The 12,727-nt window shown below is 48.0% G+C and overlaps 1 protein-coding gene across 1 annotated transcript in view; it reads right to left on the bottom strand.

Annotated features, from left to right (window-relative positions):
- Window positions 1–4,595: 4,595 nt before the first annotated feature.
- Window positions 4,596–12,727, bottom strand: part of GAP43 (growth associated protein 43) — an 87,049-nt gene continuing 78,917 nt past the window's right edge. The window contains exon 3 of the mRNA XM_064143285.1: window positions 4,596–11,158. Within this exon, the coding sequence (XP_063999355.1) occupies window positions 11,070–11,158 (89 nt within the window). The 3' untranslated portion in view covers window positions 4,596–11,069. The remainder of the gene's footprint in view (window positions 11,159–12,727) is intronic.

Here is a 12,727-nt window from a genome sequence, read left to right as displayed (position 1 = left end):
TCACTGGAACAGGCTTCCCAGAGAGATTGTGCAGTCTTTTCAAAACCCACCTGGACAAGTTCTTCTTTGGTCTAGGTGAACCTCCTGGGGAAGGGGAGCTGGACTTGATGATCTCTATAGGGCACTTTCAACCTTTATCATTCTGTGCTCCTCAGAGGGCAGCAGCCCCTGTCAGACTGGATGCCAGCTACATATTCAGTGGTCAAACAGGGCTAAGTGGAGCAGATCAAGAAACAACAGATCAGAGCAGCCCGGAGGGCCAACCAGATCCTGGGCTGCATCAGGAGAAGTGCGGCCAGCAGGTCAAGGGAGGTGATTCTCCCTCTCCACTCCACGCTGCTGAGACCCCACCTGGAGTACTGCATCCAGTTCTGGAGCCCCCATTACAAGAGGGATGTGGAGATGCTGGAGCTTGTCCAGAGAAGGGTCACTGGGATGCTCAGAGGGCTGGAGCAGCTCTGCTGTGAGCACAGACTGAAAGAGTTGGGGATGTTCAGTCTGGAGAAGAGGAGGCTCCGAAGTGACCTTCTTGTGGCCTTCCAGTATCTGAAAGGGGCCTACAAAAAAGCTGGGAAGGGACTTTTGAGGCTCTCAGGGAGTGACAGGACTAGGGGGAATGGAGCAAAGCTGGAGGTGGGGAGATTCAGAGTGGATGTGAGGAGGGAGTTGTTCATCATGAGAGTGGTGAGAGGGTGGCATGGGTTGTCCAGGGACGTGTTTGAGGCCACATCCCTGGAGGTGTTTAAGGCCAGGCTGGATGAGGCTGTGGGCAGCCTGCTCTAGGGTAGGGTGTCCCTGGGCATGGCAGGGGGGGTTGGAACTAGATGATCCTTGTGGTCCCTTCCAACCCCTGGCTGATGCCATGGTTCTACTCCATGATACTAAACCATACGTGCCCATGACATGGTGCTTCTTGCTGCCTGCTGGGTAAAGGACAGAAGTCTTAGAAATGTGAGTGCTGTTTTTAGAAACACTGGTATTTTGCTGGTGACCTTAGTAGAGCTATGGACCTAGCAAGTCTGCTGTGAAGTTGTTGACACTGTCAAAAACTGGGAAAACCTGAAGCTCCAGTGGCAGTTTCCCTAAGGAGAGGAGGTGTCCCTCAGCCTAGTATGAGCTAAGGCAGGGGATGGTCATGCTAGTCAGAAATACAGTCTCACAGAAGCTAGGGAAAGGCTGCTGGTGTAGTCCCTGAATGTGAGCAGCAATCTGAAGGGAGTTCACCCCTTCAGAGGTAGTAGGGGGTGGGAGGGGTGAACACCCAAGGTGAGTCATGGGTCATTTTGCAAGATTCAGGCAGAAAGGTTATTTCCAGCTGACAGTGACTAGAGCACGACACTGAAAATTGTGCACACAATCTTTCTGTGCCTGGTTAGAGAAAGGGAGGTCATTCTGCCCCTGTACTCTGCACTGGTTAGACCACACCTTGAGTGCTGTGTTCAGTTCTGGGCCCCCCAGTTTAGGAGGGACATTGAGATGCTTGAGCGTGTCCAGAGAAGGGCAACGAGGCTGGTGAGAGTCCTTGAGCACAGCCCTACGAGGAGAGGCTGAGGGAGCTGGGATTGTTTAGCCTGGAGAAGAGGAGGCTCAAGGGTGACCTTATTGCTGTCTACAACTACCTGAGGGGTGGTTTTGGCCAGGAGGAGGTTGCTCTCTTCTCTCAGGTGGCCAGCACCAGAACGAGAGGACACAGCCTCAGGCTGCACCAGGGGAAATTTAGGCTGGAGGTGAGGAGAAAGTTCTTCACTGAGAGAGTCATTGGACACTGGAATGGGCTGCCCGGGGAGGTGGTGGAGTCGCCGTCCCTGGGGCTGTTCAAGGCAGGATTGGACATGGCACTTGGTGCCATGGTCTAGCCTTGAGCTCTGTGGTAAAGGGTTGGACTTGATGATCTGTGAGGTCTCTTCCAACCTAGGTGATACTGTGATACTGTGAGAGTCTCTGTTGGAGATTTACTCAAGGCTGAGTGTTTCAGCTGATATAGGTGGCGTGGGATTAGGGTTCATCCTCCTGTCACCCCTCTGTTGTATGGAAGACAGAAGAGCACAAGGCATCCTTGCTACCCTAAGACAACCACTGACTTGGAAAGAGGTCCCTGGTGGCTGCCCCTTTTCAGGTGTTTTGCCCCACTGAAGCAAAGCAAATCTGCCAGGGTTGAGCCCTGCAATCCAGCCATGTGGCTAATTGAAATCACTTGATTTTGAATGCTAAGTATTTGTTTGCACACAAGCTGGAGCCCACGCCTCTTTTGGAGAAGCCATGGGGCAACTGATGATTACATGCAAGAATAGAGACATCTAATTGTGTCATTTTCATTTGTAAATTGGCACTTTGTCCAGAAACCACGTGAGGTGCCAAGGTCTGCTCTGTTTCCCAGGCAGTTCCTTGGAGCCTCATCAGAAATTTTCCTGGGCCCTTTGCTCAGCCAGCTGCTGTATTTCGGAGATGAGTTGTGAGTGATTTCTAAATAGTGATTGCAGAGCTTTCTGGGATGAATAGATGGGATAAAAATACTTGATGGCAGCTCTGCTCTTCAGTTGCTGACAGATACAGCACAGCATTAAGTCAGCAGACTGGCACAGCTTGGGCAGCAATTGCTGCTCTGTGCATAGAATGGTTTGGGTTGGAGTCACCTCGAAGATCATCTTGTTTCGAGCCCCCTGCCAAGGGTGGGGACAATTTCCACTAGACCACATTGCTCAAGGCCTCATCCAACCTGGCCTTAAAAACCTCCAGGGAGGGGACTTCCATGACCTCCCTGGGCAGCCTTGTTCCAGTGTCTCACCACCCTCACTGTGAAGAATTTCTTCCTAATATCAAGCCTAAATCCACCATCCTCAAGCTTAAATCCATTCCTTCTCATCCTATCACCATAAACCCTTGTAAAAAGTCCCTCTTGGCTTTCTTGTAGGTCCCTTTCATGTACTGGAAGGCTGCTATAAGGTCTCTCTGGAGCCTTATTTTCTGCCAGCTGAACAGCCCCAATTCTCATAGCCCATCCCCACCCACCCCTAGAGGTGCTCCAGCCCTCTGATCATCTTGGTGGCCCTCCTCTGAAGCCACTCCATCAGTTCCATGTCTTTCTTATGCTGTGGCCACCAGAACCGGATGCAGTACTCCAGGTGGAGGTCTCACAAGAGCAGAGCAGAGGGGGAGGATCAACTCACTCATATTTCATAGCACTTGGCACAGAGTTGATACTGAGGGAGATGACTTAGGGGGCCTTGTTAGATGCTGAAATATATATGCTGGTCTAAAAACTTCTGGAGTTTCCCAGTGAACTCCTGAAGCTTTCAGTCTGGGGAGGGATTTGATACACTCGCACGAGGCTGCCTATGTCTAAAACAATGTATTCCATTTTCTGCTCACTTGCTGGATGGTTTATTGATCCCTATCACCACTCCTTCACTTGGAACATTCCAGGGCCAGCATTTTGCCACAGACATTTTGGTGATACAAAGGACAGCTTTCTCCAGCTCAGCCTGGCTTCAGGCCCTTCCCTGGGTGAAGAGCATCTGCAGCAATGGCTGGTTCTTACTACACAAATACCTAACACTTTGGCACCAGGAAACCACAGCTTGCATTGTGCCCACATAGAATGGTTTAGGTTGGCAGGGACCTCAAGGATCATGCAGTTCCAACCCCCTGCCACAGGAAGGAACACCTCCCACTAGAACAGGTCACTCAAGGTCTCATCCAGCCTGGCCGTGAACAGCTCCAGGGAGGGAGCAGCCACTACCTCCCTGGGCAACCTGTGCCAGTGTCTCATCACCCTCACTGTAAAGAGCCCTTTCCTAACATCTGGTTTGGATCTCCCCTCTTCCAGTTTAAACCCATTACTCTTTGTCCTGTCATTACAAGACCTTGTAAATAGTCCCTCCCCAGCCTTCCTGTAGGCTCCCTTCAGATACTGGAAGGCCACTACAAGGTCTCCTCGAAGCCTTCTCTTCTCCAGGCTGAAGAGCCCCAACTCTTGTAGCCTGTCCTCATAATGGAGCTGCTGCAGCCCTCTGATCATCTTTGTGGCCCTCCTCTGGACTCACTCCAACAGTTCCATGTCCTTCTTGTGTTGGGGGCTCCAGAATCTTGTACCTCAATAGATACTTAACAAGACTAGCACCAGAACGAGAGGACACAGCCTCAAGCTACGCCAGGGGAAATTTAGGCTGGAGGTGAGGAGAAAGTTCTTCACTGAGAGAGTCATTGGACACTGGAATGGGCTGCCCGGGGAGGTGGTGGAGTCGCCGTCCCTGGAGCTGTTCAAGGCAGGATTGGACGTGGCACTTGGTGCCATGGTCTAGCCTTGAGCTCTGTGGCAAAGGGTTGGACTTGATGATCTGTGAGGTCTCTTCCAATCCTAATAATACTGTGATACTGTGATACTAAAATTGTACCAGGCCTTTTATTTCACCCTTTCATTTGAACACAGATCTTGACCCATCCAGGATAAGTAGAAAGTGTTTCTTTCCACAGCAGGACTTTACTGAGAAGGTCACGGGAGAACAGAATGAGATTTTTTTTTCCATGAAAGCATGGGATCCTGCTCGAGGGAGGAACTTTTATTCCAGGAGCAAATAATTGCACACAACTACAGGTGTCTATAAGTGAGAGATTTTATTTGAACCAAATTTTCAAATACAGACATCTGTATTATTCTCACTTCTCGGGAATGTTCTCTGCTCATTTTTTTTTTTAAGCTTGCAACCTTAGGACAATATTCAGGACATATGTGTACATTAGATCTCTGCAGATGGACACATTCATAATGCACAATTACAATGAGTGAGAGACTCTTTCCAGATCCTCACACAAGAGCATCGGAAATGGGCCGCTCTAATTGTCAAGTTCTGCTCTTATTAGCTTCCAGACACATCACAGTTCTTGATACTCTCTCTGGACTGCAGCCACCTTCTTCAGACCCCGATTTACTACTGTGCTACTTCAGCTGTATGCCAGCGTAACTCCTCAAAATAGGGCTTATGTGATGCACAGGGATTTGTTTCTTTCATTGGGAACAGGCATGAGCAGAAAAACAAGCTATTGGATGAACGGTTCACCTAAGATTTTCTTTTGTGAGAGTAGTCTAGGTCTTGGGCTAGGATTTTTCTTCTTTTTTTTTTTTCCTTTTCCTTTTTTTTTTGGAAGTGGCCAGTGGTTCTGGGTGTGTAATACATGAATCTTGATGTTCAAAGTACACAAGGAACCTGTGGATCGGGCCCCAATGAAGTGTCTCTCAAGCTGGGCGCTCCAGATGTGAGCCACTGGGGTCACTAGCCTGTTCTATTAAATCACGACCTTCACCTCTTCTTCCAAGTATTGCTCGTCAGAGGAATGTAGTAATAAAGCATTGTAGGTAAGCATGCAGGCTCGCACATGACCTGAGATCGACACCCTGAAAAATGGATAGAGGGTAGTGCTTTCAGGACCACCTAAATGACTCACAGTCTTCAGCTCCAGGTTTGGGAAAGCATCAGAGAATTTTAGGCTTGGGACCCAAAATTCACTGCAGGGAGAAGAAGTTTGACCATCCTTTGGCATCTGGGCCTTAGGAGCTGATGTCTCCTTGAAAGGCAGTGAAATGCATGCTCTCAAGCTCCCATGTCACTTAGGTTATTCTGAAAACTGTACCCTATATACATATGGGTAGATTAGGGGCAGACTTCACAGGCACAAGTGGCAGTTAGACATGTAACTCCCATTGATTTTTTTCTCCCCACTGGGGGCCTGGAAAATTCCCCCCCCTCCCCGCGAGGAGTTGAATCCTCCTCTCGCAGTATTTTCACACCAGATTAACACCACTGGTTCCAGTGGAGTGACTCCTGAGTTACCCCAGTGTGAGCGAGAGGAGAACCAGTCCTGAGGTGCTCTAAATATCCAGTGAAAGTGCTAATGTGGCGATGCGGAAAAGCAGGGAATCTGAGCACTGGCCTGGAAGAGGACTCCCACCACCACTCCCCGCGTCGCAGAGCTAGCTGCAGGTGACCACCAAACAGACGCCTTAGCCAAGGGGGTCCACACAAACATTCATTCAGACCCTTCCCTCCACCTCTGCAAACCACAGCCACACTGTTGCCTTCCTAAAACACCTATGACAAACACCAGACTTTCAGTACAAAAGAGCCTCGAGTGCTAGTTTGCCATCTGGACACCACAGAAAAGAAAGAACTAACTCGCAGGGGGAGCTGGGTTGGAACTCCCTCTTTATTCTTCTTTTCTTTCTTTCTAAACCCCTCTCCTCCAGTCATGGCCTTTTCTTGGTTTTTTGGTTGTTTTTTAATTTAAAACAACATGTTCCCCAAGTGATGGTGTTTATGTTGTCACCACAGGTGAGTTCCTTCTAGCTAAGGCCTCTCATGGGGCTGCATTTAGGATTTGGGACTGGAAAGCACTGGGTCTGAAGGGATCTCAGCAAGATGCCCTTCCCCTCCCTTTGGAATGTGGCTCGCAGTGGAGCTTCTTGGCTGATGCAACGATTACAAGGGTTGCAGGGTTTCCTATGCTATCAATGCAAGATGGTCTGTGGATGTCACAAGCGTTGCAAAGCAGACCAAAGTCATGCTAATGATCTACTGCATTGGTGAGGGGTGGTAGATTGGGATGTTTCATTCTTTTCCAAGGTTCAGTCTAGATGAGGTGAAATGGCAAGAGCTGGCCTACAGCTGATACAAGCATTCAGCACAGGTGTGGGTCACTAGCACATCTTACTACAGAGGCATGGAAAAAGCCCCAGTTGGACTCTGAATTTCTACAGCACTCTTGAGGGTAGGCACTGTACTCTCCGTGTGAGTCATTCTGACATAGCCTTCCCTCTCGGTACATAAAGTAACCATCACAGACACCTCCAGGAAAAACTATATCCTCTTCAAGGAGAGAGGATTAGCCATGCTCTCCCTGGGGAATTCCTGTTGGGTGTCGCAGCAGGAGCAGTAGAAAAAGCTCCAAGTATTCTGCTGCATATTCTTTGCTCCACTCTTTACTTTCTGGGACCTCCTGCCTCTGGTGTTGCTTTCAGCTCACTTGATATCCTGCTAGAAAAATCATTCCTCAAATACCCTTCTTCTCCTTCCAGTTTCCGTCTCGTGCTACATCCTTTGTACTGTTTCCTTTTAGCCTTTTAAAAACTGCCTGAAGAGGCAACTCAAGGAAATCCAAACGCTTTTCTCTGCTCTCTTCCTGTATGCAGAAGACAGCCCAGCTTCTTATACAAATCTTGTGTATTACACATGAAACCGCTGCCTGCTCAAGGCAGGGTTTGTCTGTGCACTCGCTCTCTCACGCTCTCTTTGCCCTAACTCTCTGGCAGGATCAGGACACGGTACAATAAGAAAGACTGGGGGGGGGGTGTGCTTGGTTACAGCCAGTAGTTTTACACTGGAACCAAGGGAGAGGATTCAGTATTCGAATTATTTAGGTTTGCAGTTGGTAACCACATATCCCGTTCTCTTTGTGTGTGTGTGTGGGGGGGAGCTAAACCCAAACCCCAACCCTTTGCTCTCTAAGCAACGTGACAAAGTCCTGTCCTTAGGAACGGTGACAGAACGCGCGCAATGCCCCAGCCGGCAGCCAAGGGGGAGGCAACGTGCGACATACAAAGAGAAAACATCCCTGGGGAGACAAAAATGTTTCTGGTTGTGTTTTTTTTTTGTTTTTCTTTTTGAGGAGGGAGGAAGGCCTCTGTCCAGGAAGACATGAGAGGCAGTTTTCTTTTCCTTTATAAAGTTAAAAATAGTAATAGTAAAGTGGAGGCAAGATGAAAAGTGTGGGGTCAGAAGCGCAGAGAGACCACGTGGTCTTTGCAGAAACACACATGGCAGTCCTTAAGAAGACTGTTGTAAACGGTCATGACTGGAGATGAGGCTAAACAAAAACCGTGCTCTCGCCTTCCTGCCTCCTCCCAAACACTTCTCCCACAAATCCTGAGAGCTGAACCTCAGTTCTCTCGACTCGGTGCTCGAGATATGAGGTGCCTGCAACGTTGGCCAGCTGGGCTGGGCATCTTGTGTGCTACAAACAGCAAACATACTCTACATCTCTCCTCCCCACGCCTCAGCCCCACCGTGTCCATCAGAGCGCTCTCCCTCCCCAAACACCATCCACCCCCCTGCCACTTCCACAGCAGAAAAGGGCAGGGTGGGTGAGACCTGACATACGGTCCAAGCAATGCCTGATGTCCGCGCTACATTTGCTGAATTGAGGTCAGGCTGGAAGGTGTCTCAGGGTTTACCACCCATCATGACATGGGAATATTAGCATATATATTGTTTATGAAGTATGACACAATACCTATCTGTCAGTCAGCCCATCTTTCTACCTATTGAGTCTGTCTAATCTACTTTAGCTAGCTATGTTTCACTATCTCTATCAATCGTCTATTGCTCCATATTATCTAATTTCTTCCTGTCTCTCTCTCATCTTATTCACTCTAATCTTTCTTACTCTAGCTATACTCCCCTCTCTCTCCCTATCATGCATCTATCCACTCGAAAATCTTTCCCCTTCTCCTCTCGCTAATCCCTGCTTTTAAAAACCTCTGTCCAATCTCTCTCCCACTCTCTCCCTCTCTTTTTCAAAACCTTCCCACTCTCGCTCTCTCTCGTTTCTACACAAAGCCAGGAAGCACATGGAAATGAATCCTGATGTGTTTTGATGGCACTTCCAGCAAGCGGGCTACGTTCAAACCAATCATCTCTGAGGGGACAGCATCATCTTTTCTCCCTATTTCCAACAAAGAGATGGAAGAGAATAAAGGGCAGTGAGGGACAGCCAGCCCTTTGAAGGCCAGCAGGGCTTCCACTCCAAGTCTCAGCCACATTAGGGCTGTCAGCAGACCCTTCGTTTTGGTGTTTACTGCTGTAAGGCCGATTTAATTGTGGTCCTGCAGCAATGTACCGCAATGTATCCTGCAGGGTGTGCTGGCTGTCATTGTCCATGCGGCCAGGAAACCATGCACAGGCTGGTGGGAAAGCACATGAAAACAATCAGGGACGTGAAAGATCAGTAACTGGGCTTTCAAAAAAGCCCAGTTATGACTGAACACATTTTGACTCTTCACTTTTGCAGCTCACAAACAGAGCAGCAGACCCTGACAGCTGTTCAGGCTCAGAGCTGGACATCTGCCAGTCCTCCAGTGGGACAAGCTGGGTCTAGCAAGCGTGCGGTTGGAGCACATCAGGGAACATCCTGCACCCCATGGAAAGCAGTAGTGGAGATTGATGAGGTGGTGCTCTGCCCACGATGTCAAGCCTATGCCATGCCTTTAGCCAGCGGCTGGAAAGCCATAAATGACAGCTAAAAGCCTTGGGCCTCGTTAGAGCTGAGTGAACCATCCTGAGCTTCACCATGGAGCAAGAATGAGGTATTTCTCAAAGTGCCATTGACTGGCTTCTACATCACCAGACCTTGTCCTGCCCTTGTGCCTAGCTATTCAATGCCTTGGCCCAACTCATGTGGCCAAACACAACATTTTTGGAGGGCCACACTATGCTTCCTAATGACTTCTCCAACTTCAGCCCAACAGTGTGAGCATCATCCAGGTGGAGCTCAGGCCCCAGGACCCTGTCCTCTCAGTGCACCTCAGCAGGGCTCAGGCCTTCAGTGCGGACTCTAAGGGTCCCTCTGCTGGCTCATCATGCTGCTCCAAAACAGGGCCTAGAGGGCCACTTATTTTGTTCTTTCCTAAAACTGATTACGTTAGATTATTTATGTTAGTGCTAACGCTTCATTCAAAAATCCAAGCCTGCTTCCTTTAAAAGTCCCCATAGAAGTCCCAGGGAAAGCCATTGGTCACCGACTGGTGGCCAAGGAGCACAGCAGGGCCACACAAGAAGTGGCCCACCAAAGACCACAGGCCAGGAGTAACTATGGCAGCATAGAAATGCGACACGGTGGTATTAATGATCATTATTCTCATTTATTATAATTATTGTTCAGTTTGAAAAAGGAGCCTGGAGCCAAGAATTATGCTAATTGGCACTGCTTTTTTTTCCCCCTCTTTTTTTGGTTGTTGTCGGTTTAGTTCTGAAAACAAACTGGGGTTTAGCATTCATTTTGTTTGTTGGATTTGATTTTGTTTCGGTTTTTCTTTCCCCTTTTGTTCATTCCACCACATTGAAAAAGGAAGAAAAGGAATTGTTTTGGGTTTTGTTGGTTGTTTGTTTGGTTTTTTTATCCCTTTCTCTTTTTTTTTGCTTTAACTCACTTGGTAAGTTTGGACTCCTCGGATGAACGTAGCATCCTTCAGTTTGAAAAAGGAGCCTGGAGCCAAGAATGATGCTAATTGGCACTTCTTTTTTTCCCCCCTCTTTTTTTTTGCTTGTTGTCAGTTTAGTGCTGAAAACAAACTGGCATTTAGAATACATTTTGTTTGTTGGATTTGGATTTGTTTCTTTTGGTCTCTCTTTTTTTTTTTTTTTCCCTCTTTGCTTTTTCTTTCCCTTTTGCTCCTTCCACCACATTGAAAAAGGAAGAAAAGGAATGTTTTGGGTTTGGTTTTTGTTGGTTGTTTTGGGGTTGGGTTTTTTTTTAATCCCTTTCTTATTTTGCTTTAACTCACTTGGTAAGTTTGGACTCCTCAGATGAACGTAACATTGCATACACACACACACGCTTGGAGAAGAGAGAGAGAGAGAGAGAGAGAGAGGAGGGAGGGAGGGAGAGAGGGAGGAGAGAGCGCTCACAGTGGGCAGACAGACACACGCACGCGCCAGGTCAAAGAACTCTGATACAGTGCAAGAAGTTTCCCAAAATGATTGGATCATCATTACCAAAAACTCGCCATAACAACACCAAGAAACAAAGAAATGTTTAAGCCACACTGTTTGACTGGGATTTTTTCCTGCTTTTTTTTTTTTTTTTTTTTTTGTTTTTTTTTTTTTGTCTTCTTTTCTTTTCTTTTCTTTAAATGTTTGCCACACAGAGAGAAAAAGGGTTTTTGTAAGAGGGAATGGGAGAGGGATGGACGGGCTCACAGATGTGAGCGGGAAAAGGGGGAGATGGAGATTGGGGTCGGGAAGGAAGGATAAAGGATAGGGGGAGGGAGGGAGGGGCAGTGGGGAGTAATTTCTTAATGTTCAGGCATTTTCTTGGTCCGCCTTGCTCTCTTCTTCTTTCACCTCTTCCTGCTGGGCACTTTCAGTAGGTTTGGTTTCTTCTACAGCATCTAGTGGAGAAAGAGATGGTCCAGGGTTAGCCAGCCGTCATCTAAAGCGTCCTGCACACGTACCCAGCCATTGCATGAAGGGCTGCGTAGCTTCAGGCTTCTCTCTCCCTAGAGTGACCCAAGTATCAAAGTCCCTGGCATTTCTGCAGCACAGAAAGAATGTGCCAGGGTCCAGGCCTAGCAGGCAAGCATGTAGCTTTCCCAAAACACCTGCAGTCCCATCAGAAAGTAAGTGCAACTGGAAGGAGCTGCCTAGCTCGCTGCTGGGGCGGCAGGCAACCACTGTTTATTTCATTAGGTGCTCTGGGCTTACCAGCTAAATCAGGCACCTTTTTACTGAACCCTATGCACTGGCTCTGACAACTCCTGCTGACTTCTTGTCCCCTGGATTGCCAGCATGGATCTTCCAAGTCAAGACTTAAAGAGATTACAAAGAGAAAACTTTACACACATTTGAAGGCTGAAAGACTCAGAGACAAAAAAATTGAAAACCTCTAACTCAAACTTGTCTTACACTGAGCAGAGATCTAGAAAAATGTTTCTAGCCTTCAACAATGGAAGCCTTCATCCAGGCAGTTGTCACATCTCTCCAGTTTTCTGGGCTCTCCTTTCAAAAGGAAAGCCGCCCTGAGGGGAAGCAATGAGTGCAAGTGGAGGCTGGGTCCACCTGTCAATCAGACACCTTCATTCACAAGAGAAGTTAAAATAAATGCTAGGAGCCCACAGCAATGAACTAGTCAGAAGATCAACACTGAAGGGAAGGCAGAAGCAGCCAGGAGGGACAAGGCAAACAAAAGGAGTGCCTCTCAAGCTTGAGAGATATTACTGCTGGGTTCATCCAGTCCAAGACATCATACCCCCTTCATTGCAGCAGGACAGGTTCAATTGTCTCCAAGTTCCTGCTGACCAACTCTCATCATTTCAGATGTACAAGCTAGTACACTGACGTTCTTGAGCCTCTTCCAGCAGCCCTGCTAAGGTCTGTGCACTGTGTGGATTGCTTTTTACAGGAGAAGGTGATGGTTCAACAGGGGCTGCAGGGCTGTAAAGTAGAATAATGCACAAGAGTCTTAGTGCACTGTAATGGATCATCTGCTCCATTGCCACCTGTCTCCATTTTGCAGTGAACCCCCTTCACTGCAAGCAGCATCACTCCAGACTCAGGATAAAGGACAAGGAAAAGAAAAAGCACTGAAGGACTGGGTGGTGTGGGACAGAGAAAAAAATATTTACTGAAAGAGTGCTCAAGCACGGGAATGGGCTGTCTAGGGAAGTGGTGAAGTCACCATCTCTGGACATGTTCAAAACCTGTGTAGATGTGGCAGTTCAGGACATGGTTTAGTGGCCATGGTGGTGTTGGGTTGGCATTTGGAATCAATCAACTTAGATGTTCTATGGACAATTCTAAAGGACAATTCTATGATTCTGTAGCACATACCTCAATGCTGGCACTTGCCTTAACTCCCTAGCATCACTGTATCTCCACTGGTCATTTACAGAGGAATGTTGGGTCCCTGAATAGCTCCTGGCTTCTCTGGTGGGCTATCAGGTTACATTATACCAGCAAAT

The sequence above is a fragment of the Pogoniulus pusillus genome, chromosome 5 (assembly GCF_015220805.1).
Source record: "Pogoniulus pusillus isolate bPogPus1 chromosome 5, bPogPus1.pri, whole genome shotgun sequence".
Classification (NCBI taxonomy): Eukaryota; Metazoa; Chordata; class Aves; order Piciformes; family Lybiidae; genus Pogoniulus; species Pogoniulus pusillus.
The sequence above is the reverse complement of the archived record's forward strand: the minus strand, read 5'-3'. Positions and strand labels throughout refer to the sequence as shown.